Source organism: Chiloscyllium plagiosum, chromosome 31 (assembly GCF_004010195.1).
Source record: "Chiloscyllium plagiosum isolate BGI_BamShark_2017 chromosome 31, ASM401019v2, whole genome shotgun sequence".
Taxonomy (NCBI): domain Eukaryota; kingdom Metazoa; phylum Chordata; class Chondrichthyes; order Orectolobiformes; family Hemiscylliidae; genus Chiloscyllium; species Chiloscyllium plagiosum.
Genome location: NC_057740.1, coordinates 14,409,803 through 14,432,399, shown reverse-complemented (window position 1 = coordinate 14,432,399; position 22,597 = coordinate 14,409,803). Strand labels below are relative to the sequence as shown.

Here is a 22,597-nt window from a genome sequence, read left to right as displayed (position 1 = left end):
TTAATCTTTCTAGCCATCCATCCTGAGACCTCTCATTTTGTTCCCTACGTCTGTACTTGCTTAAAGCCTATTCCATCAACTTGAGATGTTAACTGTTGCTTTTCCAATAGATGGCTGCCCGACCATTGATTACTGAAAGAATTTTTCTGTTTATATTTCACTGCAGTCACTTAATGTGCCCTTTTCAGCAGAGATTGTTGAGAAGTGAGAGGCTATCTCGAGACATTGAGTCCTATTTAAATAACCTTCTTTGGAACACCAACACTTGCAAGTTCACCTCCAAGCCATGCATTCATTATGCCTGGGCACTTATCTTGGAATTTCTTCCCTAAGAGCACTCTGGGTATATCCATGCCAGATGGACTGAGGTGATTCAAGAAGGTAGCTAACTACCACTTTTCCCAAGGACAATTAGGGAAGACTGATGATTGTTAGCCTTGCCAGCAGCGCTCATCTTGTGAGTGAATCAAAAGAAACATTGCACCATAATTGAATCTGAAATATTCATCAGTTTCTGCCATCAAGTAGGAGGTGGGGTATTTACAATTATTGGAATGGTGGGGAGTTTTTAAATAAAAAATCCTCAAACAATCTTTATTTGCATTCTCTAGCAAATAACTCAGTGCATTACTCTAAACATTTCACAGAAACAAGCCACAAATTTTCTGCTTGGTGAAAGCTCAATCATAAACCCTCTGTAAGAAAGCTTTGGGCAGCAGGTCCTCTGATGATCAGTCACCCAACTGAAAGGTGAATTCTCCTTCAGTCCATGCTTCCTGAATTGCTGATACTCCCAGCTTTTTTTGTTCTTATCTGTGACTGTACAGCAGATGATAAAAATGTGGACGAAAAGTCTTATGAGGATGATTCTATGAAGAAGAACAAGATTCAGAGAGTCTCAGGTTTAATTTTTTGGTCCATGAAATCAACAGAGTGGAAGTGACATTGACACAAGTACCTTCCATCAGGAGCTGCTGAATAACTACAGAACAGAAGCCTTGACAGATTTGTCCTTCTGGACTTGGGAAGAGGTAGGGCATGATTCCAAGAACAGCCCTAAAATCACTTCACAGTATGCAGTTAATTTCACAGACCAAGGATTGAATGGAAACATCGAGTCCCATACCATACTGAATGACACAGTAATTCAGTGTTTCAGAATCTGATATATGTCAAAGCATTTGCCTTTTTTCTAATTACTGAGAAGTGGGAATTATTGTAACAACGTCGTGTTTGTTTAAAATAAATCATTTATGAAAGAGTTAAAAACAAATTTGGTTACTGCTTAGAGCAGTAGAACTGTCCTCTGATTGTTTAAACACTGTTCCATTGCAAGATGAGTTGTTTGATGGGGCTTGGTTTATAACTCAGTGGCTGGACCATTCCATTCATCATCATCATCATCTTCATCCGAACTGTAGATTAGCTCTCGCCTGGACGTGATTGCATTGAGATCCTGTCTATCCAACCTTTTAAAGAGAATAATAGAGATGTTCAACACCTATCCAAATTAATAGCCTGCATTCACATATCATACTATAAAATCCTGTGAATTACCTTGAAATGTGGTGACTTCAAGCAGTCAATTTGCATGTAGCAAAATCCAACAAACAAAATTAGAGAATGATCAGTTAATTTGTTTTTGCTTTTTCCCAACAGTCATTCTCTGGAATTTTTGGCAAGTTGTCCAAAGAAGTGAACTGGAAACTGTACTGCTTTCCATGTTGCGTTTTAAAAGCAATGCACACTTACACCAGTATTTTAAGAAAATAAACATGCAAATAAAAGACGGTTAATGCTAAATTGAAATTCTGCTCCCAGGGACAAAAAATTAGCTATTTATTAGTTTAGCTATTCAACAGTTTTTTGTGATGAAAAGCTCTACTGACACATGAAGGGGACTTGTTCTTTGACACACAGTAAGAGAATTTTGAGACCAGAACATGTAACAAGGGAGACACCCTTTAAGAACAAGAGGTTCCAGAGGCAGGTCAAGAAGGATACAACAGGAAAATAGTTCTTATCTAGGCTGTAGGACAGGGTGCATAGGGATTATTCAGTTTAAATTTAGTTTTGACAACCCAATGAGGTCGGTGTAGACTTGCCTGTTTGACGTTTTATATTACAGTGAATTAAGTAGTACCAACAAAACTATTAATTCTATTTGTTGCTCTTTATGTTTCATCAAGCTTCATCTCATCCAGTCTCCTTACAGACAAAGACATCACAAGTAGATCCTGCCAAAATATATTCCTATTGTCTAACTGTAACAATTAGGTATTGGGTAGGGTGAGCCAACTCCAATTAAAGGAAGAAGATTCTGAAACCAAGAAACTACGAATGCCAAATGTGAATGCATAACAGTCACCAAACTATTTTGTGAACTTTTTGATGCTTGGTTGAGAAAAAAGACATTTTCTGCTGTTTTTCAAATGATGCCATGGAAGTCTACATGGAGGAGCTCATTTTAACTTCTCATAGAATCCCTCCAGTGTAGATACAGGCCCGTCAGCCCAACAAGTCCACACCAACCCTCTGAAGAGTATCCCACGCAAACCCATTCCCCTACATTTACCATTGACTAATGCACCTAATCTAACCTGGGTAATTTAGCGCAGCCATTTCACCTAATCTGCACATTTTTGGATTGTGGGAGGAAACTGGAGGAAACCCACGCAGACACAGGGAGAATGTGCAAACTCCGCACGGACAGTTGCCCAAAGCTGGAATTGAACCTGGGTCCCTGGTGCTGTGAGGCGGCAATGCTAACCACAGTGCCGCCCCGAAGGAGATGGCACCTCCACTGATACAATATTCAGTGTTGTCCTGATGTTAGCCTAGATTATGTGGTCATGTAGGGGACTTGAATGGAGTTGTTTGACTCTGAATGAATGGAGCTCTGAACTGACTGACTCAAAACTGTAGGATCGTTCTTTAAACCCCTCCCCAAACAACTATCTCCAATTTCCTTCTCATCAAAGGCAATAAGCACTACTAAGACTGGATTTGGAGTTGGGAGGAGGTTGCCAATTCTTCATTTGTAAATTTGGGATTTACACATAACAAACATTAACCAATGGGCAAGTTGGAGTTCAGGTGAAGAAATCAGAAAGAGGCTTGACTGAAGAACTGTGATCAGGTTTAGAATTTTAGAATTAGAATTATAATTATTAAAAGCTTGCAAATGTGTTTAAGTGTGTGACCTGGGAAATCTGCAGCAGCTTTGTTCATGGGTAGTCAGGGGCTCAGCTGTAATGTTTAACTCCTGATATGGCATCATATCTCTCTAAAATGAAACACCCATTAACGAATTATCAAAATGTAAGATGTACACTCATAATGAACAGTAAATCTCACATTTCCAAGTCTCATATTGCAAGAATTTAATGAGCTGTCATCTCCATGAAAATTTCAATATTCCTCCCTTTTTTGTTATGCCTTGAATTCTAGATGTTTCTCATATTAAAGAAATCTGGTGAGAGTTGTGCTTTCATATTAGCCTAATGGAGAATTACAGTTTCATGGTGCAAAAACCATGCGGTCTGTTGGAATGTGTGCACAGAAGGCTACTATAACAAAGTGGCTATAAGCGAGATTCCCCATCAATACTCACCTTGTGAAGTGAGGATCCCTGTACTGACCCTGAGGCTGGATCTACGGAACAAACAAACAAACCCAAGTGGTTCAATACAACAACTTTCACAAAGATTTACATTGAGTATTTCTATAGTTTGAGTTGTGGAAAAGTGCAATCCTGAAGTTGGCTTCCCACATTTAATATTAAAACTAAGCTTGAAGAAAAAAGGTCCTTCATTCTTTTTTGAAATGAAAAATCAGGACCAGTTGCCCGATAATTGTGGCGGGTAGAATAAGGGTTGTGCACTGTCACAATGTTGTATATACTACTATACACAATTAAACCTCTCATTCCCTTTGGTCTGATTTTTCTAAACACTGTTAATTGATAATGTTACTCTGGTACTGCTGTTGTGCCACAGTTCAGGAAGTTGAGACTGGTTGGAGACTGTTCAGACTTCTATTAATAGATCCAGAGAGGGTTGTTATAATCCTGTGCTTCTATTTCCCCATCTGTTGGGCAAAACATTACCTTTAGGAATTTTGTGTTTGACTTTACAAATGAAAAAATGACTGGCTTGATCACCTTATGATTCCAGTTATTGTTCTAAATTTCAAGGTCATAAGAAACAAAAAGGTAAAGTCGTCGTAGACTTACCAGATCATAGAGCTGCTCTCTTATTAGAAAGAGACAAATAGTGATGTTTACCCTGAGCGTCATTGTGCCTTGGGTGAGGGGAGAGGTTGAGGAGGAGAGTCCTCATGGTAACCTCAGCCAACGTGAGAATTGAACCCAAGCTGCTAGCATCACTCTGCATCGCAAACTAAGCTATCTCACCCCCTCATAAAAACAAATAGCAGCAGGAGTCCACCATTCAGCCCATCAAGCCTGGCCCACCATTCAATACGATCATGAGTGACGTGGGTGTAGCTCTACTTTCCTGCCTGCCTCCATAAATCTCGATTCACTTGTACATCAAAAGACTGTCTAACTCAGCCTTCAATATAATTAATGACTCAGCCTCCACTGCTTCCTTTGGAAGAGCACTTTGAAGGCTAGCAATCCTCTGAGAGATAACATTGCCCCTCGTCTTGGTCTTAAATAGGCGATTTTGTTTTTAAGTAAGTAGACAAAAATTGTACACAGTACAGTAGATGTGTCTCACCAAAGCCCTGTGCAGCTGTAGCAACTCTATCTCCCTTGTGTAAGAGCCAACATTCCATTTACTTTTGTAATTCCCTCCACACCTGCTTGCCAATTTGCCAGATCCCTCTGTATGCTGCATTATGTAGTTTTTTTCATTCATTCACGGGATGAGGCCGTTGCAGCCTAGGGCAGCATTTATTACCCTTCCCTAATTGCCCAGAGGGTATTTAAGAGTCAACCGCATTGTTCTTGCAATTTAAATATTCTGATTTCCTATTCTTCCCGCCAAAGTGTACATGTTTAAAACAATAAGTGCTACGAGCAGTAGGCTGCTTGCCCCATCGAGTTTTCTCCACCATTCAATGAAATCGGGGCTGATTTGGTAACTCTCAACTCCACTTTGCTGCCTTTTCCCCATAACCCTTGATTGCCTCACTTATTAAAAAGCTATGTTTCCTAACATTGTAGTCTATCTGCTAAAGTTTTCCTCAATTACATAACCTTTCTATATTTCCCTGCAGACAATTTGTTCCTCCTCATAATTTGTTTTCCTAACTTTGACTATAGTACAGTCTGCCACTTTTTCCAAGTTATTATTAAATTGTGAACAGTTGAATTAGATCTAAATAATATATCACTCCCACCCCCACAATCTTCAACCTGTGCAGTACACAGCTTCTCCTGATTCTCCTTTATCCACCCAACTTGTTGCTTTATTTACCAAACATGATTTCCTGTTCTCAAAATTATGTTGATTCCGATTGATGGTATTGTGATCTAAATGTTTTGCTGCAATTTCCTATGAATAGATTCCAGTATTTTCCCACAACAGATGTTAGGTTAACTAGTCTACAGTTTCCTGCTTTCTGTCTCTCTTTTTTCCTCAATAGAGAAGTTACAATTGTGATTTTCCAATCCACTGGAAACTTCCCAGAGTCTAAGGAATTTTGGAAGACTATAACCAGTGCATCCAATTCTTTTTACAATCCTAGGATTCAGGCCTTCAAATCTAGAAGTTGTGGAGAGTTCTGTTGGACCCACAAGTTCCCTTTTCTGATTTAAGCATCTTTTAAGCATGATTTAAGACTGCATCTATCACTTCACTTACCTGTGAGTGGGTCTTTGGTGCTTCATGGGTTGCTTCATTGGAGATTTGGGATGGTTCATTCCTGATTGGTTCAGAAGATCTAATGATTGCAGGCTCATCGAGTGTGTCATCCAATTCATTATCTGTGTAAGCTCCACCTTCTGCGTCTGTGTCCTCGTAATCGCTGTTTGCTCTGCTCTCATCACAGCTCAGATAATCCATACTCATGCTGGTCGATCGGTTCAGCAGTTCCAGGTTTTCAGTCTCTGTTTCGTCAGACTGAAAGAAAGTACAGAATGAGGAAAGGCTGCTTGGTCCTTTAACCCTAATTCTATTCCTTATGGTGTCAGCCATGGCTCAGATGTTTGCACTCTCACATCGATATCACAAGGTTCTGAGTTCAAATTGTACTTGAGTCTCAGAAATAAATCTAGGTTTACACTCCTGCACCGAAGGAGTGCTGCATTGTCAGCTGAGCCCTTATTTGTATGAGACTTTAAACTAGGGCTCTATCCATCTGCTCCGGTGGATGTAAAAGAGCGGGATGGATGTTTATTCCCACTCACCTAGCCAATATTTATCCCTCAACTTACATGACAAAATAAAATAGACTATGTAATCTTCATTCTACTGCTGTTTGTGTGGGAGTTTTTTGTGCACAAATTGGTTGCCATGTTTCCTACATTACAACAATACTGTATTGGCTATAAATTGCTTTGAGATGTCTAATCGTTGTGAAAAGTACAAGTATACATAAATGTTCCTATTGTCCTGTTTAACCTGCTACTTACTATTGATCTTATCACAGACACTTCTCCATTAATTTAATACAAAGATCTAAATAAGTACTCAGATTTGCCTTAGCAATGTGGCAAAATTTCATCCTCATAGCTCCATTATTTTTCATTACACTGCTGCTCCTACAAGCAATACTTAATCACCAGCCTCACCCATTCTAAGGCCGACAGCATTGGAGGCTGTATACCATAAAATGGAGTGGATTAAGTGTGTTACAACAATATTTATTTGACAGATTAACAACAAAATTGTTTGCAAAAGAATCCCCATAAACTAGCTCCAATTTGACAATGCTGTTTGAGAGAGGATTTTTCACCAGGACACCAGGAGGTCAACTCACTCAGAACAAAATCTCAGACCTTTCTAATCATTTTTGGCTCAGTATCTCTTCAGGTGGTGTACTTACTGCCTGACTCATTGAGAAGCTAATGATAAGCCATCTTCAATGACACCCTCCACATGAGGTGGGAACATACTGTAAGCTGATAACATTTGGAGTTTGTTGCATGGAATAACTCGACTGGAATATTCAAAAGAAAATATAATTACTTTTTCTTCAGGAAACCACACAGCCTGAGTCTGCTGCTCCTTAATTGTTGCTTTCAAAGCTTCATACCAGGCACTAGAACCAGAATTCAGATTTATTGTACCTGTGAATAAAGTACATAAAATAGAAGAATGTACTCATCCAAAAAGCTATTCAGATTGGTTCACAGCTCTGCTTGGACTTGTATTTGAATAGGAACAAACTAGGAATTTGCACAAATGTTGAATGGCTCTGTAGAAGTCACTTGGTAAAGGAGAGAGAGGTTATCATCTGCCAGAGTAATGGTTGTAGCACTGTAACCAAGACAAGTCTCATCCACATTCATTGCTAAGGAGGCTGTCAACAGAATGTCATAAAACAGTCCTTTGCATTTTAGTTGACAAACCCATTATGAGGGATGTGGCTGTGACTAGTCGCTGCCTAATAATTATAGGAATAAAGGAAAACAGCAATGTAAATTCACTGCAGTGCATTAGTGCAGTTTTGCTGTGGAGAGTGTTAAGCAGATTGGAAGCTGGCCAATAGATGGACTGACCACATTGTCTGCATCAAGTTGGACCTTCATGTATTTGAGGTGCGTCTGGGACAATCTGCGAATCTGCAGGTAAAACAGGTATCTCATTCTTCGATAAAAGCAACTGTTTCTCAAACACCCTAAAACCAGCCCTGCTAACCTGTTACAACTGTTAATAGAAACATAGAGAAACACAGAGGAGTATATGAGCAATGGTAGCCTATCCAGCCCATTGAGCCTGAAAATCACTCTTTATATGAAGAAAGACATCAGTTCAAAAACTGCAATTCCCAGCCTTGAACATGTGCTCTCATCTCCGCCATGGCCTAACATATCTCTATCCAGTTATATATCTTTTTATATCTCTGTAAACTCTTCTATGAGAACTGTGTTCAAAGAGACACAACTACAGAAAATCCATCATCCCTGCTCATAACTGATGCTTCTTCAGTTATCATAGATGAATAAATGTAATTGCCTGAAATATATGGGGCTGAATTACATGGCGCACCAAACTTGCTATCCCCTGGTTAAAAGGACAGGAAGGAAATCATCAATGGGAACACCTAATAGCTCACAGCCATTACTGCTGCGCAGGAGGCAGAGTTTCCAACCATCAGGGCAGACATCCAACCTCAGAGAGCTGCCAACCAAAGGTCAACAAAAATACTCCAGTGCTTCAGGACAGACATGCAATGTTAAATCAAGATTTGGAGATCTCACTGGGTGAAAGTGAGGACTGCTGATGCTGGACGGTCAGAGTTGAAAAGGGTGGCACTGGAAAAGCACAGCAGGTCAGGCTGTATCCGAGGAGCAGAAGAGTCGACATTTCAGACATAAGCCCTTCATCATGAACGTGGAAGGGGAAAGGGGGATAAGAGATAAATAGGGGGCTAGGACTGGGGGAATGGTAGGTGGGAAGGCAATAGGTGGGTATAGGTAGGGGGTAATTGTGATAGGTCAGTGGGGGAAGGTGGAGTGGATGGTGGGAAGGAAGATGGACGGGTAGGACAGTTCAACAGGGCAGTGCCGAGATGGAAGGTTGGTTCTGGCATGAGGTGGGTGAGGGGAGATTTGGAAACTAGCGAAATCAATGTTGATGCCATGTGGTTGAAGGGTCCCAAGGCAGAAAATAAAGTAGGTGGGGGCACTAGAGTTTGAGAAGCCAATTTGGGGAAAGGCAATCTGGGGTTAAACCTTGTGAAGTCCCTTCAATGAGCCCAGGAATGGATAACTGTGTCCATTGCCAGCCTGGCCAGACTGTGTTGGGCCTCTCCAACCTTTTGTTAATTCCTCATAGCAGTGGGATTAGGCCCTTAAGTAGGAATCAATTGACTATTTAGTGGTCTCAGTTCATCCACTGGCAGGGCTGGGAGGTGGATGTTGCCCAACCTTGGTAAAATTGCAATGGGGCACAGGCAGGCTGGCAGTGGGCAGGCTGCACGTTGAATTTAACAAAGCCCCTCACTCCTCAGCCCCATCAGCAGATGAAGTAAAATCTAGAATCTGATGTTAACAAGGATGTTGGAATTAATTCTCCCTTTTCACATGTTGGAGACTGAGTATGAGTTCAGCTGCTTTAACACTTCAATCTGCAACTTGTCAGCAAAAGAAAAAGAACATTGTCATCAGCTTTTTCAATTTTGCTGAAATTGGCTAAATAGGAGCCAGAATCATGCTCATGTCATCTCTGAGAGGGCCAGGAGACCTGAGTTCAAGTCCCACCAGCTCCATCGGTGTGTAAGAACATCTTTGAGCAGGTTGGTTGGAAAATATATAAAGTTTGTAGAAGTGGGTGGGGTCTACTGAGTTTAATTAACCATTCCCAGATGCAAGCTGCTGGCCTCCCCTCATCTCCTGCAGATGCCTCTGGTCAGTTCAATTCCTCAAAGCTGTTGGGAATCCCTTGATACATAATCTGAAAGTCTAAATTGCAGGGATTACCTGGGAAACAGACCATTTGGCCCAGCTGCTTTATGCGTCATGTAAGCCTCCACCCAGCCTTAATCCAACCCTATCAGCACATCCATTCTTCCTCGTGTAATTGTCTGACTTCCTGAAGCGCACTAAATTAAATGCAATTACTGTAGACAGCAATGGCAGGGCATTTGGCTGCAGTATTTTGCTAATGAGATAAATCAAGTCTCAAGATGGAAGTCTTATTAACACAGATTGGATAAATCCAGTCACCACATTCTGTGAAATGTGTTCAGAGGCATTTTTATAGAAACTTCTTGAGGCATTTTTATCCAAACCATTTCAGAGCTAAGGTAACAAAATGCAACAATAAATCAATAATAATCATTGTTGGGAAGCTGTTGAGAAATGATGTCACCAAAATATCTCATGTACTGGAAGCAGAAGTGTTTACCTGTAAAGAGGTGAGACCAGTATTTCCTCAGCTTTACAGCTTGATTGTAGAGACTCTTGGAGCTTTTCCTTGACTGAGGGTAGAGGTGCTGCCTCATGGCTTTCACTTCCTGTTTGTTCTCTGGATTAAAGAATACCACAATCGGGTACCACTTGACGTAATTTAGTCGCTCTATGGCGGAAGGCGTGATATCCAGCAGGCCATGTTTGTTCTGTGAATTGAATTGAAATTATATTTCTCATTGAGAGTCACTCCAATACTTTGTCTATTTGGTCAATAAATTGGTCTATTTAATTAATTATTATTCTCCCGCTCCTTCTCTCTCCTAAATCCTTGACAGGCTCCACTTCCATGTGCATTGATGACCCTCCAGTGTCTGTGGCTCTAATGTAAATGTGAGCATAGTCAGCATAAGAAAGTATTCAACTGTAGGCAATACTGTCACCCTTCGAGTCTGGTCCACCATTCAAATAGACATGACTGAACTCCAACCCCTTGACTTGCTTCTGAAATCTTTAATATGCCTGCCTAGCAAAAATTAAAGAATTAAGGTTTTGAATTTCTAAATGTCTCCACTCCCTTAGTCTTAACAGTGATTTTGAGGGACAGTACCATATTTCCATGACGCATTGTGTGAAGAACTTGTCACTGCTGAACAGCCTCGCTTGAATGTGACCTTATGTTCCCTTGTTATGGGCTCCTTCACAAGAGCAAATATTTGTCTTTGTGCTTATTAATGTCCACATTTGTGTATAATGGATTGATTACTGTGTTGCATTTTGCTCCCTTTCTAACTCTGAAGCAATATCCCAACCACTGCCAGGATGAAGATCAATGAACCCAGGTCAGATGCTAAACCTGGGATTTTCCTGGTCTGTATTGGTCCAAATGTGCCAAATTAACCTAAAGAGCTATTATTTGCTTGTTAAAAATTTGAACAAACAATGATTAACCATTACAAAATCAACCAAGCTCATCTCACCTTTTGAGCAATTAGCCGTACAGTTTCAAGTTTGATGACAGAGGATGATCCTACTTCTTCAGAATTCCTCTGTACCATTTCTAGAATGGACAGATTGTCAAGATTAGTGAGAACTCAGAATATCCATGTCAATCATAACGCAATGATGAATGTAAATAGATAACCTGGTCATTGATCTTAAAAGCTACTGTTGGATCTTTTTGCATACAGTTTGGTAACCACATCAGCCTCCTTGAAAACCTGACTACATTTGGAATCTAACTAACTGAACATGTCATGCTTCAGGACATCCTGAGGATGTGATGTTAGTGTATGTAAATGCAAGAAAGCATTATACTTTGCTATTTCATAGCTGTATAGTTCAGGATATGTTTGAAAATAATCAAACAATAAACTTTAGCCAAGATGATAAACACATTAGGTTACCTTGGGAAAGGGTCTTTATTTTTCAAATTGAAGCACGTTTGTCATGCACAAATTGAAAACACTCTCACTGAGGAATATCTTAATTTTCGGTCTGTAAAGTCAGCAAACTATTGTAAAGGCAATAGTCTCTTGCAAAGATATGGAGATGCACTGGAGATATGGAGAGGCAAATGGCATTAAAAGTAGACAATTTCAGTGGGGAATAAGTAGGGAAGATGAATACTAAATATGCTTATTACCATTTATGAGGAATACTGAAAGTAGTCAAGGAAGAAAATAAGTTATCTAAAGGACAAAGTAATGATATGAAATGTGAACACTTTTTCTCTCATCACAGATGCTGCCAGACTTTCTGATATTTCCAGCATTTTTATTTCAAATTTACAGCATCTACAATATGTTGCACTTCTTTTAGAAAAGGGTATGGATATTGTGTGCAGATCACTCTGGGTTCATAACCAATACAGAGAAGTCACAGCCAAATAAAGCAGAGTCCTAGGTTATAATAGAACCATTCAATACACATTGAAGGATACCATTCTTTCCTTGTCCAGGTCATTGGTTACATTATATTGAGGGCACTGAGTTCAGTTCTGTTTCTCTCGCACGGTGAGTGGCACGGCAGTTTTGGTAAAAATTCTGAGAGGCATGTGAATAAATCTCATCTGAAAAATCATAAATTACTGTTATGGAGATTTATAGATTAGATTGACTTACAGGTGACCTGATAAGAGTGTATAAAGTAACAAAAGGGCAGCATTGTATATCCTTGATTGATTATTTCTGCTTGAAAGATTGGGGAAAACCAGAGATTGTGCATTTAAACTTTGCAAGGCTGAGAATAAGGTCAATGTTGAGTAGCCCCTCCTTTCCCAGAGAGCAGTAAACCTACATTGTCAGCTTGTCAGATGTTTGCTGATACTCTGTCTGGATACAGAAGATGATTTACATTACAACAGATGTCACATTTTATAAAAGGTTCGCAATTTACCAATTCCCATAAGCATGGCTAATGTGATGCCACACACTTATTTTGATTACCTAAGGGGATTGGAGATGAATTTCCCAGTTTTTTCCCCCTTTGTGGCTCTCTAGTATTTTATCTCTGTTTATTTCCTCTTTCAGGTAATTACATGGTTACAGGAAGAAAATAAGCATCTAATCATTCTGCTCCAGGATCAGGATTTGAGAGAGGGTTAATAAAATTGTTTATTTTTTCCTATCTGCTAGTTTCTATGTTTGTCAAATGAGAGAGAGAGAGAGAGAGAGAGACATGACTAGCAAAAGTCTCCCTTGGGCAGGGAGTGCCTTTTTGATTGTACAATCCCAATTATTGGTTAATTTTCAAATAACTAACACTTTTTTTTCTCATCTCATGGTTCTGGGATTGGTGAACACCTGAATGAACATGAAGGTGTAAATGTAAGATTGCACCTATCCAACTGAGCTTGTGCCCTAAAACCAACCAACCCACCGCTGACTAAGAGTACCTCTTTTGCCATATGACTGAAGCCAGAGTACCATGAATACTCACGGGCAAGTTCGAACTGGTCAGGCAGATCGCTGGCCAGTCTCTGAGTAGCAATGTCAGAAATTGGTCCAAGAATCACAACAGGCCTTTTATAAGGGGCTGTAACAAAGACATTTGTTTATTAAAGCAAAAGCAATATCGATTAATAAATAATATAATGTTTTGCACTTCAGAAAAAAAAAAATCTTTGTTTAGTGAATATAATAGCCGTTTAGAATTGGTGTTCACCACAGTTTAGTTTTGTCTGCACCAAAATGAGGCAACCCAGAGTCTTGTTCATATCAACTCTGTACTTGAGATGGTATGTTAAACTGGAAGCCCTGGCTGATTGCTTCAGTGCCTCAGGTGGATGTTTAAGACCTCACGATGCTATTCAAAGAAAAGCGTAGAGTTCTCTAGACCCTGGCCTTCCTCATCCAATACCACCTAAAGTACATTAACTAGACATTCAACCAATAGCTGTTTGCACAAAATGGAGGTAGCATTTGCCCACAATAACATGATAGTGCATTATAATGAATTTGTTATATTCAAAGGCTGTCAGACATTTCAAAGAGATGTGATTAGAAAAAAACCCTGTATTTTGTATAGAATTTTCCACAACTTTAGGATATCGCAAAAGACTTCATAATCAATTGAACACTTTTAAAAATGGTATTTGTATGGCAGCTAGTTTATGCACAATAAGGTCTCTACAGAAATGAGAAAAATCCCCTGATTTAGTAACATTTTATGGATAAGTATTTGGTCAGAACATCTGGAGAACTCCATTTCTCTTCTATGAATTGAGCTACAGGATGTTCTGCATCCACCAAAGTACAGGTGTGGTCTGTTAAACCTTCCAAATAAATCATCCAGCAGTGTAGTATTCCCTCAGTACTGTACTAGAGTAGGAGTTCAAGTCACTGGCATGATCCATGATGGATGAAGATAGATAAATTATCAAGAGAAACTTAATTGGTGAATCAGCGAATACACGAACTGATGTTATCATCATTGGTTCGATATACAACAACCCCAAATGTAATTTCCATATGAGCTGTTTCGATTTCCAGGTTTCTGCCCCTGCACCAACCAAATTTCAATGTCAAAGGAAATACATTTTGAGGATCACACAGAACTATATATATATAGAGAGGCCAAATAGATTGTGAGCACTAAAGTTGTCACAAATCTGAGACTGTAGAGGATTTGATGCTATCAAATACCTGATCTATTGGGCATTTAAGACTGCCAGAGAACTGATACTGTCAAGGGGTTAATATTGTCAAGGGACTTCATCTGGTATTGTATACATGAATACATACAGAAGAGAAAGAGGCCATTTGGATGATTATGCGTATGCCAGAGATAAAATCATGGAATCCCTACAGTGTGGAAGCAGGCCATTCAGCTCAGACTGACCCTCCAAAGAATATCCCACCAAGACCCAGATCTCTACCTTATCCTTCTAACCCTGCGTTTTCCCATAGCCAATCCACCTAACCTGCACATTTTTGGGCTATGGGAGGAAATCATGCAGATACAGGGCAAATGTGCAAACTCCACACAGAGAGTTGCCCAAAGGTGGACTCAAACCTGGGTTTCCAGTGCTGTGAAGCAACAGTGCTAACCTCTGAGCCACCCTCCACTGAGAGATCCAATTTCTTCCATGTACCTTGCTATTGTTCTGAGACATACAGAATTTTCATTTTCAAGTATTTATTCAATTCTTTTTACAAAGTTCTAAGCTTACAAAATTCTAATTGGATAGACAGAATAGTTGAAAGAAGGATGTTAAGGATAGCATGGAAAACTGACATTGACATAGATCATTCACAGTGATCTAGAATGGGGAAGTCAGGTCGAAGAGCTGAACAGTCTCCTCCTGCTTCTATGTTCTATTGAGTCTGCTTCCATCACTCTTACAGGGGGAGTGTATTACAGATCATCACAATATACTGTGGAAACAAATGCTCATCTCCCCTCTCTTTTTATAAAACCCCGTTCCTGATGAAGGGCTCCTGCCTGAAATGTCGATTTTCCTGCTCCTTGGATGCTGCCTGACCTGCTGTGCTTTCCCAGCACCACTCTAATCTTGACGCTGATCTCCAGCATCTGCAATCCTCACTTTCGCCTCCCCTCTGTTTTTGTCAATTTTGTAAAATCTGTGTTGTTGGGTTGGCAACCATTCAAGTAATTTTAGTAAATTACTAATAAATACTTCAAGATTTTGAAAATCTCTACCAAATTTTCCCTTAAACTTTCTGTAGTAAGAATAATCCCAGCTTCTTTAGTCTCTTCACATAGTTTAAGTCCCTCCTCTCTTATTGTGGTAAATCTCCTCTGAACTCCTTCTAAGGCCTTTTTCTTTAAACTGTAATACCCAGAATTGAATAGATGAGACCTGACCATGGATTTTAAAAAGTTTCCTTGCTTGTGTACACCAAAATCTATCTAGTTATAAAGCTAGGGATCCCATATGCTTTTCTTTAGGAAGGCAAACACAATGCTGGCCATTAGCATCAGAGAATTTGAATACAAAAGTGAAGATGGCTTGCATCAATTGCATAGAATCCAGGTGAGAGTACCTGGAGTACTATGATTTTTGTTCCTTTACCAAAGAAAGGATAGACTTGCCATTGAGAGAATGGAGTTGAGGTTCACCAAACCTAATTCCTGAGAAGGTATGTTCTCTACAGGTTAGATGAATGAGAAATGACCTTATTAAAACTTACAAAATTCTCAACAGTATAGACATGGTAGATGTAAAAGGAATGTTTTCACTGGCTGGGTGTCTACAACCAAGGGACACAGTCTCAGAATGAGGGGCTGGTCATTTCAGACTGAGTTGAGGAGGATTTCTCCACTCAGAGCCAGAAGGTGGTGAATTTTCGGAATTCTGTGTTCTTGAGGTCTGAGGAAGCTCATTCATTGAGCAAGCTCAAGATAGAGATTGCTTGATGTCTAGTTACTAATGACATCCAGAGATTAGAATATGGTATAGTGTGGGAAAACAGTATTGAGGTTGTTGATCAGTGATCATCTGGAATATGGAGTACACAATAGATACACGATAGACAATAGGTTCAGGAGTAGGTCATTCTGCCCTTCAAGCCAGCACCACCATTCATTATGATCAGCCATGATCATCCTCAATCAGTATCCTGTTCTTGCCTTATCCCCATAACGTTTGAGGGGCTGAATGACTTTCTCTTGCTCCTATGTTCCTACATTAAATAACGTTGTTCCATCTTGTCCTGTTGCCTCCAAGGAATTAGGTATGTTGGTTGTAATAGATTTCCAAATCCTTTCTCACTGTGAAATTCATAATTTACACACTTTATAACTCTCAATACCCTTTCTTCCTTTTCCCTACCTTTCTCTGCATGTCTCTCTTGCAATGTCTTTTCCATTTCTATTCTCTGCTATCTATTGCTATCCCTTTACATTTGTCTTTGTGTCTCTCTCCTGCTCTTGAATTTAGTTCCTCCTCTTTCTGCTCTCAGTGTATCTGTGTGTCTCTCTCAGAAGCACACACTCTCTCTTTTCTCTCTCCTGCTCCATCTCCACACCTTTTCAGCAGGAGGTCTCTGATGCTCATGCATCATTGGGCTTTATGGTTCTTTTAAAAGATTGAATCCCCCACAGTTAACTCTTGACACTTGCCAAGTCATGTAAAAAAAATCTTAGACCTTGTTCCAGTAACACTCTGTATGTTTGTACCTTCTCTCAGAATGACCCTTTCATAGGGGGGATATTTGCCCTGAATAGTCAAGGCGGAAAGGTCATCTCTGCTCTTCCTTATGTTTTTCTTTGCACCTCTCAGGCCACGCATTTTCCAGAATTCTGCCCGTGCTCCACTTGATGAACTGGATGAAGCTTTCTGAGTAATTTCAGCTTTGGCAATTTGTTCAGCCCTGTTAGGAAATAAAGAACACAAAATTGACATAAAATTATGGAAACACAGTGAAGTCACCATAGTCCCAGACGGCCATGAGGCTGCTCACTCATTAGACAGAGATGATTGGTAGGGATTTTAACTTGAGGGCCACCATGCCTCAGGTGAGGGGCACAGTTGAGACAGTCAGACCATTACAGGAATTGAACCCATGGATCTCTCTGCATTGCAAACCAGCCATCCAACCAAGTGAATTAACCAACCCCTGTCATTACACAGTTAATCATCCCATAAGTAAAAGCAACATGGGCCAATTGCTTTGCACAAGGCTACAATACCGTCGTGTGTTACGCTGATAATCCAGGAGCCTGGATTTATAATCCTGAAGGTTATGACTGACCAGAACCTGAACTGGACCAGCCATTTAAACATTGTGGCTACAAGAGCATATCAGAGGCTGGGAAATCTTCAATGAGTAATTCATCTTTTGACCCACTAATTCTGAGGAGAAAGTGAGTACTGCAGATGCTGGAGATCAAAGTCAAAAAATGTGGAAAGCACAGCAGGTCAGCAGTACAAGAGGGCGGTGCTGAGTTGGTGGGTTGGACCTGGGATGAGGTGGGAGGAGGGGAGTTGAGGAAATTGGTGAAATCAACATTGATGCCATGTAGTTGGAGGGTCCCAATATGGAAGATGAGGCATTCTTCCTCCAGGCGTTGGGTGGCTAGGATTTGGCAGTGGAGGAGGCCCAGGACTTGCATGTCCTTGGTGGTGTGGGACACAGTGCAGTGGGATTGTTTGGTGCATGTTTCCCAGAGATACATACACCAAATAACCCCACTGCACTATGGTTGACCGCTTCAACTCCCCTCCCACTCTACCAAGGACATGCAAGTCCTGGGCCTCCTCCACCGCCAAATCCTAGCCACCTGGAGGAATAATGCCAGAGCTCTACCTTGGGACCCCCCAACCACACGGCAGCAATGTTGATTTCACCAGTTTCCTCACTTCCCTTCCCTCCCACGTTATCCCAGATCCAACCCTCCAATGCAGCAATGCCCTCTTGTACCGTCCAATCTGTCTATCTTCCTTCTCACCTATCCGCTCCACCCTCCACACCCACTCATCACATCACCCCCTACCCGCATTTACTTGTCGCCTTCCAAGCTACCTTCTCCGCAGCTCCAACCCTTGTCCTATTTATCTCTCAGTCCCCTTCCACCATCCCACATTCCTGATGAAGGGCTTATGCCCAAAATATTGACTCTCCTGCTCCTCGAAGGCTGCCTGACCTGCTGTGCTTTGCTAGCGCCACGCTTTTTGACTCACTAATTCCTGTTTGCCTCAAAGCAGATGTCAGAGTGTGTGGGAGTAGTCCCCAAATACACACACTTGGGCAGCTCCAGCAACACTAAAGCTTCACCATATCCAGGACAAAGCAGGCCGCTTGGTTGGCACATCCAACCACCACCTTCAACACTCAATCCTTCCCCACTGCCACACAATGTCAGCAGTGTGTGCTATCTACAAGATGCACTGTAGCAACTTATCAAGGCTCCCTCAACACACCTTAAAACCCATCTTTACCATCTGGAAGGACAAGGGAAGGAGGTGAATGTGAACAATACTACCTGCAATTTCCCCTCCAAGCCACAGCATTCTGATTTGGGAATATATCACCATTCCTTCACTGTTATTTGGTCAAAATCCTGAAACTTCCCTCCTTAATTGTGTGTGGGTCAATCTACAGCCACTTGGACTACAGTGGTTCAAGAAGGGAGCTCACCCGCTCCTTCTCAATGGTATTTAGACATAGGCAATAAATGCTGGCCTAGCCAGTGATGCTCATATCCCATAGAAGAACAGAAAAAACAAGGATGTCAATTGAATTTCCATCATGGTAGTTTGAGAATTTAAACTTGGTGTTTAAAATCTGCAATGGGTAAAAGTGACCATGTTGTCAGGTTTGAATGAAAACCTTGCTGGCTCACCAATGTACGTGAGCGAAGATACTGAGTGTCTTATCAGGTCTGGTCCATGTGTGATTCCACTAAACCGGCTAATTCATAACTGATCTCTCTAGTCACTGATTTGGCCACTCAATTACATTAAACAACTATTCAGTTAGAAAGTTCACCACCACTTTCTCAGGGCATGACATACTGATTTGTCCAGTGTCACCAACATCCGAAAAACTAATTTGAAATACGTCTTTTATAAGGTCAGAAACTCAAACTAAATATAGCGCTATTCAATTTGCTTCTAAAGTCCAAATTTTACAGCTTTCTCTCTGAACTGGTTAAGCTAGCAAATATATAAAAGTTCAAAGTTTGGGTGAAGATTTGTAGCTCGGGTGCTTGTTGTTGTGGTTCTGTTCGCCGAGCTAGAAATCTTTGTTGCAAACGTTTCGTCCCCTGTCTAGGTGACATCCTCAGTGCTTGGGAGCCTCCTGTGAAGCGCTTCTGTGGTGTTTCCTCCGGCATTTATAGTGGCCTGTCCCTGCCACTTCCGGTTGTCAGTTTCAGCTGTACGTTGTAGTGGCCGGTATATTGGGTCCAGGTCGATGTGTTTGTTGATGGAGTTTGTGGATGAGTGCCATGCTTCTAGGAATTCCCTGGCTGTTCTTTGTTTGGCTTGCCCTATAATGGTAGTGCCCTTTCCCGGCCACTACAGCGGACAGCTGAAACTAACAACTGGAAGCGGCGACCCAATATACCGGCCACTACTGCGGACAGCTGAAACTGACAACCGGGAGCGGCAGGGACAGGCCACTATAAATGCCGGAGGAAACACCACAGAAGCGCTTCACAGGAGGCTCCCAAGCACTGAGGATGTCACCTAGACAGGGGACGAAACGTTTGCAACAAAGATTTCCAGCTCGGTGAACAGAACCGCAACAATATATAAAAGTTACAGGCGAAGATCATCCCGAATTGGATCTGCAGTTTATATTATTAGCTTACCGCAACCTATAGCTCCCTGCTGTGCAAAGATTGTCACCTAGACAGGGGACGAAACGTTTGCAACAAAAATTTCCAGCTCGGCGAACAGAACCACAACAATATATAAAAGTTGCAGGCGAAGATCATCCCGAATTGATCTGCAGTTTATATTATTAGCTTACCGCAACCTATAGCTCCCTGCTGTGCAAAGATTCCTGGAGAAAATTACTGTGGGAATGGGGAATTAATTTAATTAAAATTGATTCACAGTGTATTTACAGCATAAAAGGGCCCGGGTTGAATTTCTGGCTCATCCTGAGTTTGTTCATCTTAGCCAAGGTAGCGGGTAAGATGGTATCATTGTAATTAATGAGTCAGCACATTGAAGAGCCAAGGTGTGCAAGATTCATTAACTTGGTGCAACTGATAAACAATTTTGTTAGAAGGAATTACTTGTCAATCCTGAGGCAGATTGAAATAACTCCATCCCTTAGCGACCTCACTTTACAGAATCCCAGTCAGATGACTGACCTGTTCTTGCTGGGGATGGTGCCTTTGTCCTGTTCCTTGAAGTCTCGGCCAATTCTCACGGCATACCATGCTCCTAACTTTCCTTTGTGCATGGTGTCGACAACTCGGAAAACCTCACCTCTCCTGAAGCTTAGTTCCTGTATTCCTTCTACCTCATGGTCAAAGTGCGTTCGTACATAGAAGGAGTCTCCGACATTTGAGTTGATCATCTTTTGATAAACTGAAAAGGATGGGACTAATATATAATTTTGCATTTATAAACAATGTTTCAAATAACTTACATTCCTCTATTGTCAATATTAATGCTCATATTTAAACTAAATTTATTCTTTATTACTATATCTAAAAGCTTTTAGTCTAATGCCTATTACTCATACTTCAGATGTGTCAAACTTCAAGTGTCAAAGCACAAAAAAAACGGAAGCTGAAACTTATCCTATTGTTTTTTTTTTGAACTTGGTGACCCAGTCTTTCATAATGCCATGATCTGTGGTTTATTCCAGGTATGAAGGAATAGAAACTCCTCTCTGTAACCAGCTCCATGTGACATTTACCCACAGCTGATCTGAACAGTGACATTAAAAGGATTGGACAAATTTAACATCCAAACTGCATTCCAATCTGTGAGCAATACTGAGAAGGTCAATCAGATGCAAAGAGTAGGACAGTCCTGGTGATAGGATACACCCAAACTCTAAACTAGCAGTCACCTGTTGTGTATTTCCAATGTCTTTAAACTTTCTTCTGAATATCCACTCCTATTGTTTGTTTGAAGGCTCATTTGTGACTATCTTCATACAAGATAGGGTAAGAGTAATTAATGAGAAGTAGATTAGGTTTTTTTGGGAGCAATATCAAACATGGCACATCTGGGGAGGCAGGTATGGAACCCTCTGTGGCAGACATGGTAATCTAGACAGGTCTACAGGCATTGATGATAATTGATGAACCTACCCAGCTCATTAGAGTATGGGTCGTAGGTATGACACTTGGGGCTGGGTGTCTTCCCAGATCATTCTACCATCAATGCTAAACTGCATCCACAGATTTAGATGTTTAAAACCTGAGAGATCTCTGTGGGCACCTGGGGCTATAACTTACGTTCTCTGCTCTGGTAGTTCAGGTGTGATTCCACAGGAAGAGCAAGCATCCACTCTCTATCAAGTACACACAAGTTCTGCAGATGTATCTTAATTAGTAGTTTAGTTTTGAGACTGTTAAACATGGAGATGAGTTTTTCACATGTATTAGGTATCCTGCTGATCAAACAGCCATGGTATTGGGGTTTTAAAAGATGTATAACAGATACTGTATCAACACAGTTAATCTCAGTTTAAGCAATAGTAAGGGAGCACGATGGTTTGGGGATAAGGAGGGAACCTCAGCAAGTTCTTATTTTTGATCATTATCCACTGAGTTTGGCAATGGAGGTGCTAAAACTGGGTATGGACACAGAGTAAGGACAGCATCATCCACTATGTTAATGCCCTCACTGGTCAAATGAAACTCTTGAACTGAGTTCACACATGACAATTACTTACTTTGGGTGAGGTACTGGAAAGAGTCTGAGAATTTATATTCGTATTTTGATCAGTCTTCAGCAGAGGATGGATGAATGATCAGCCGAAAAATTTGAAACATATACAAATCTAGAAGTACTTACTGCCTTCCTTCCTCTGAGCTTTAATTTCCACCAGCTCTCCTTTGGGGATATCTAACATGAGCAGCACTGCTTCTTCACGGGTGAGATTTTGGAAGTTGACATTGTTCACCTTCTCAGGGAAAAGAAAAACAATGGTTGAGCTTTGCAGTGAGAACTGACATTTTCAACTTTGTTCTGTAATTGCAGAGCAAAGTGTCTATGGGCCACTTCTCATGAGTGAACCAGCGATTGTTTGTAGGCTCGGGGCTGCAATGAAATCACAAACAAATCCAACCTTGTTCTCACTTGACATCAATTTGTGCCCTTTCAACAAGAATTGCTGAATGGTAATAATGAGCGGTAACACAACAAGCCAGACGCAGCACCTCCACTGCAAAACTCATCCAAGATGCAGCTTTTCCAATCCGCACAGATCAATATTACATGGTTATCTATTAACTGATGGGGAGTGTTGTTGCCTTTTGCTGAAATTCCACACGTGTTCAGTACATTGCTCTCTCTTTATGGTGACAAACTAAATTGTACAAACAGCCACTCTTACAGGCAGCGGCACATGGGAGTGAGCAGGAACATCTACTCTCTGGTCTTAGACATATTGTCTA

The 22,597-nt window shown here is 40.9% G+C and overlaps 1 protein-coding gene across 2 annotated transcripts in view; it reads right to left on the bottom strand.

Annotated features, from left to right (window-relative positions):
- Window positions 1–1,232: 1,232 nt before the first annotated feature.
- LOC122565244 (tight junction protein ZO-3-like) overlaps window positions 1,233–22,597 on the bottom strand; it is a 91,619-nt gene continuing 70,254 nt past the window's right edge. For both annotated transcript variants that reach the window (XM_043721011.1, XM_043721012.1), the window contains 10 exons: window positions 21,996–22,104; window positions 20,333–20,552; window positions 16,685–16,878; window positions 12,983–13,078; window positions 11,023–11,102; window positions 10,041–10,251; window positions 7,158–7,258; window positions 5,832–6,089; window positions 3,614–3,654; window positions 1,233–1,469 (listed from right to left, as the gene is read on the bottom strand). In XM_043721011.1, the coding sequence (XP_043576946.1) occupies window positions 1,361–1,469; window positions 3,614–3,654; window positions 5,832–6,089; window positions 7,158–7,258; window positions 10,041–10,251; window positions 11,023–11,102; window positions 12,983–13,078; window positions 16,685–16,878; window positions 20,333–20,552; window positions 21,996–22,104 (1,419 nt within the window). In that variant the 3' untranslated portion in view covers window positions 1,233–1,360. The remainder of the gene's footprint in view (window positions 1,470–3,613; window positions 3,655–5,831; window positions 6,090–7,157; window positions 7,259–10,040; window positions 10,252–11,022; window positions 11,103–12,982; window positions 13,079–16,684; window positions 16,879–20,332; window positions 20,553–21,995; window positions 22,105–22,597) is intronic.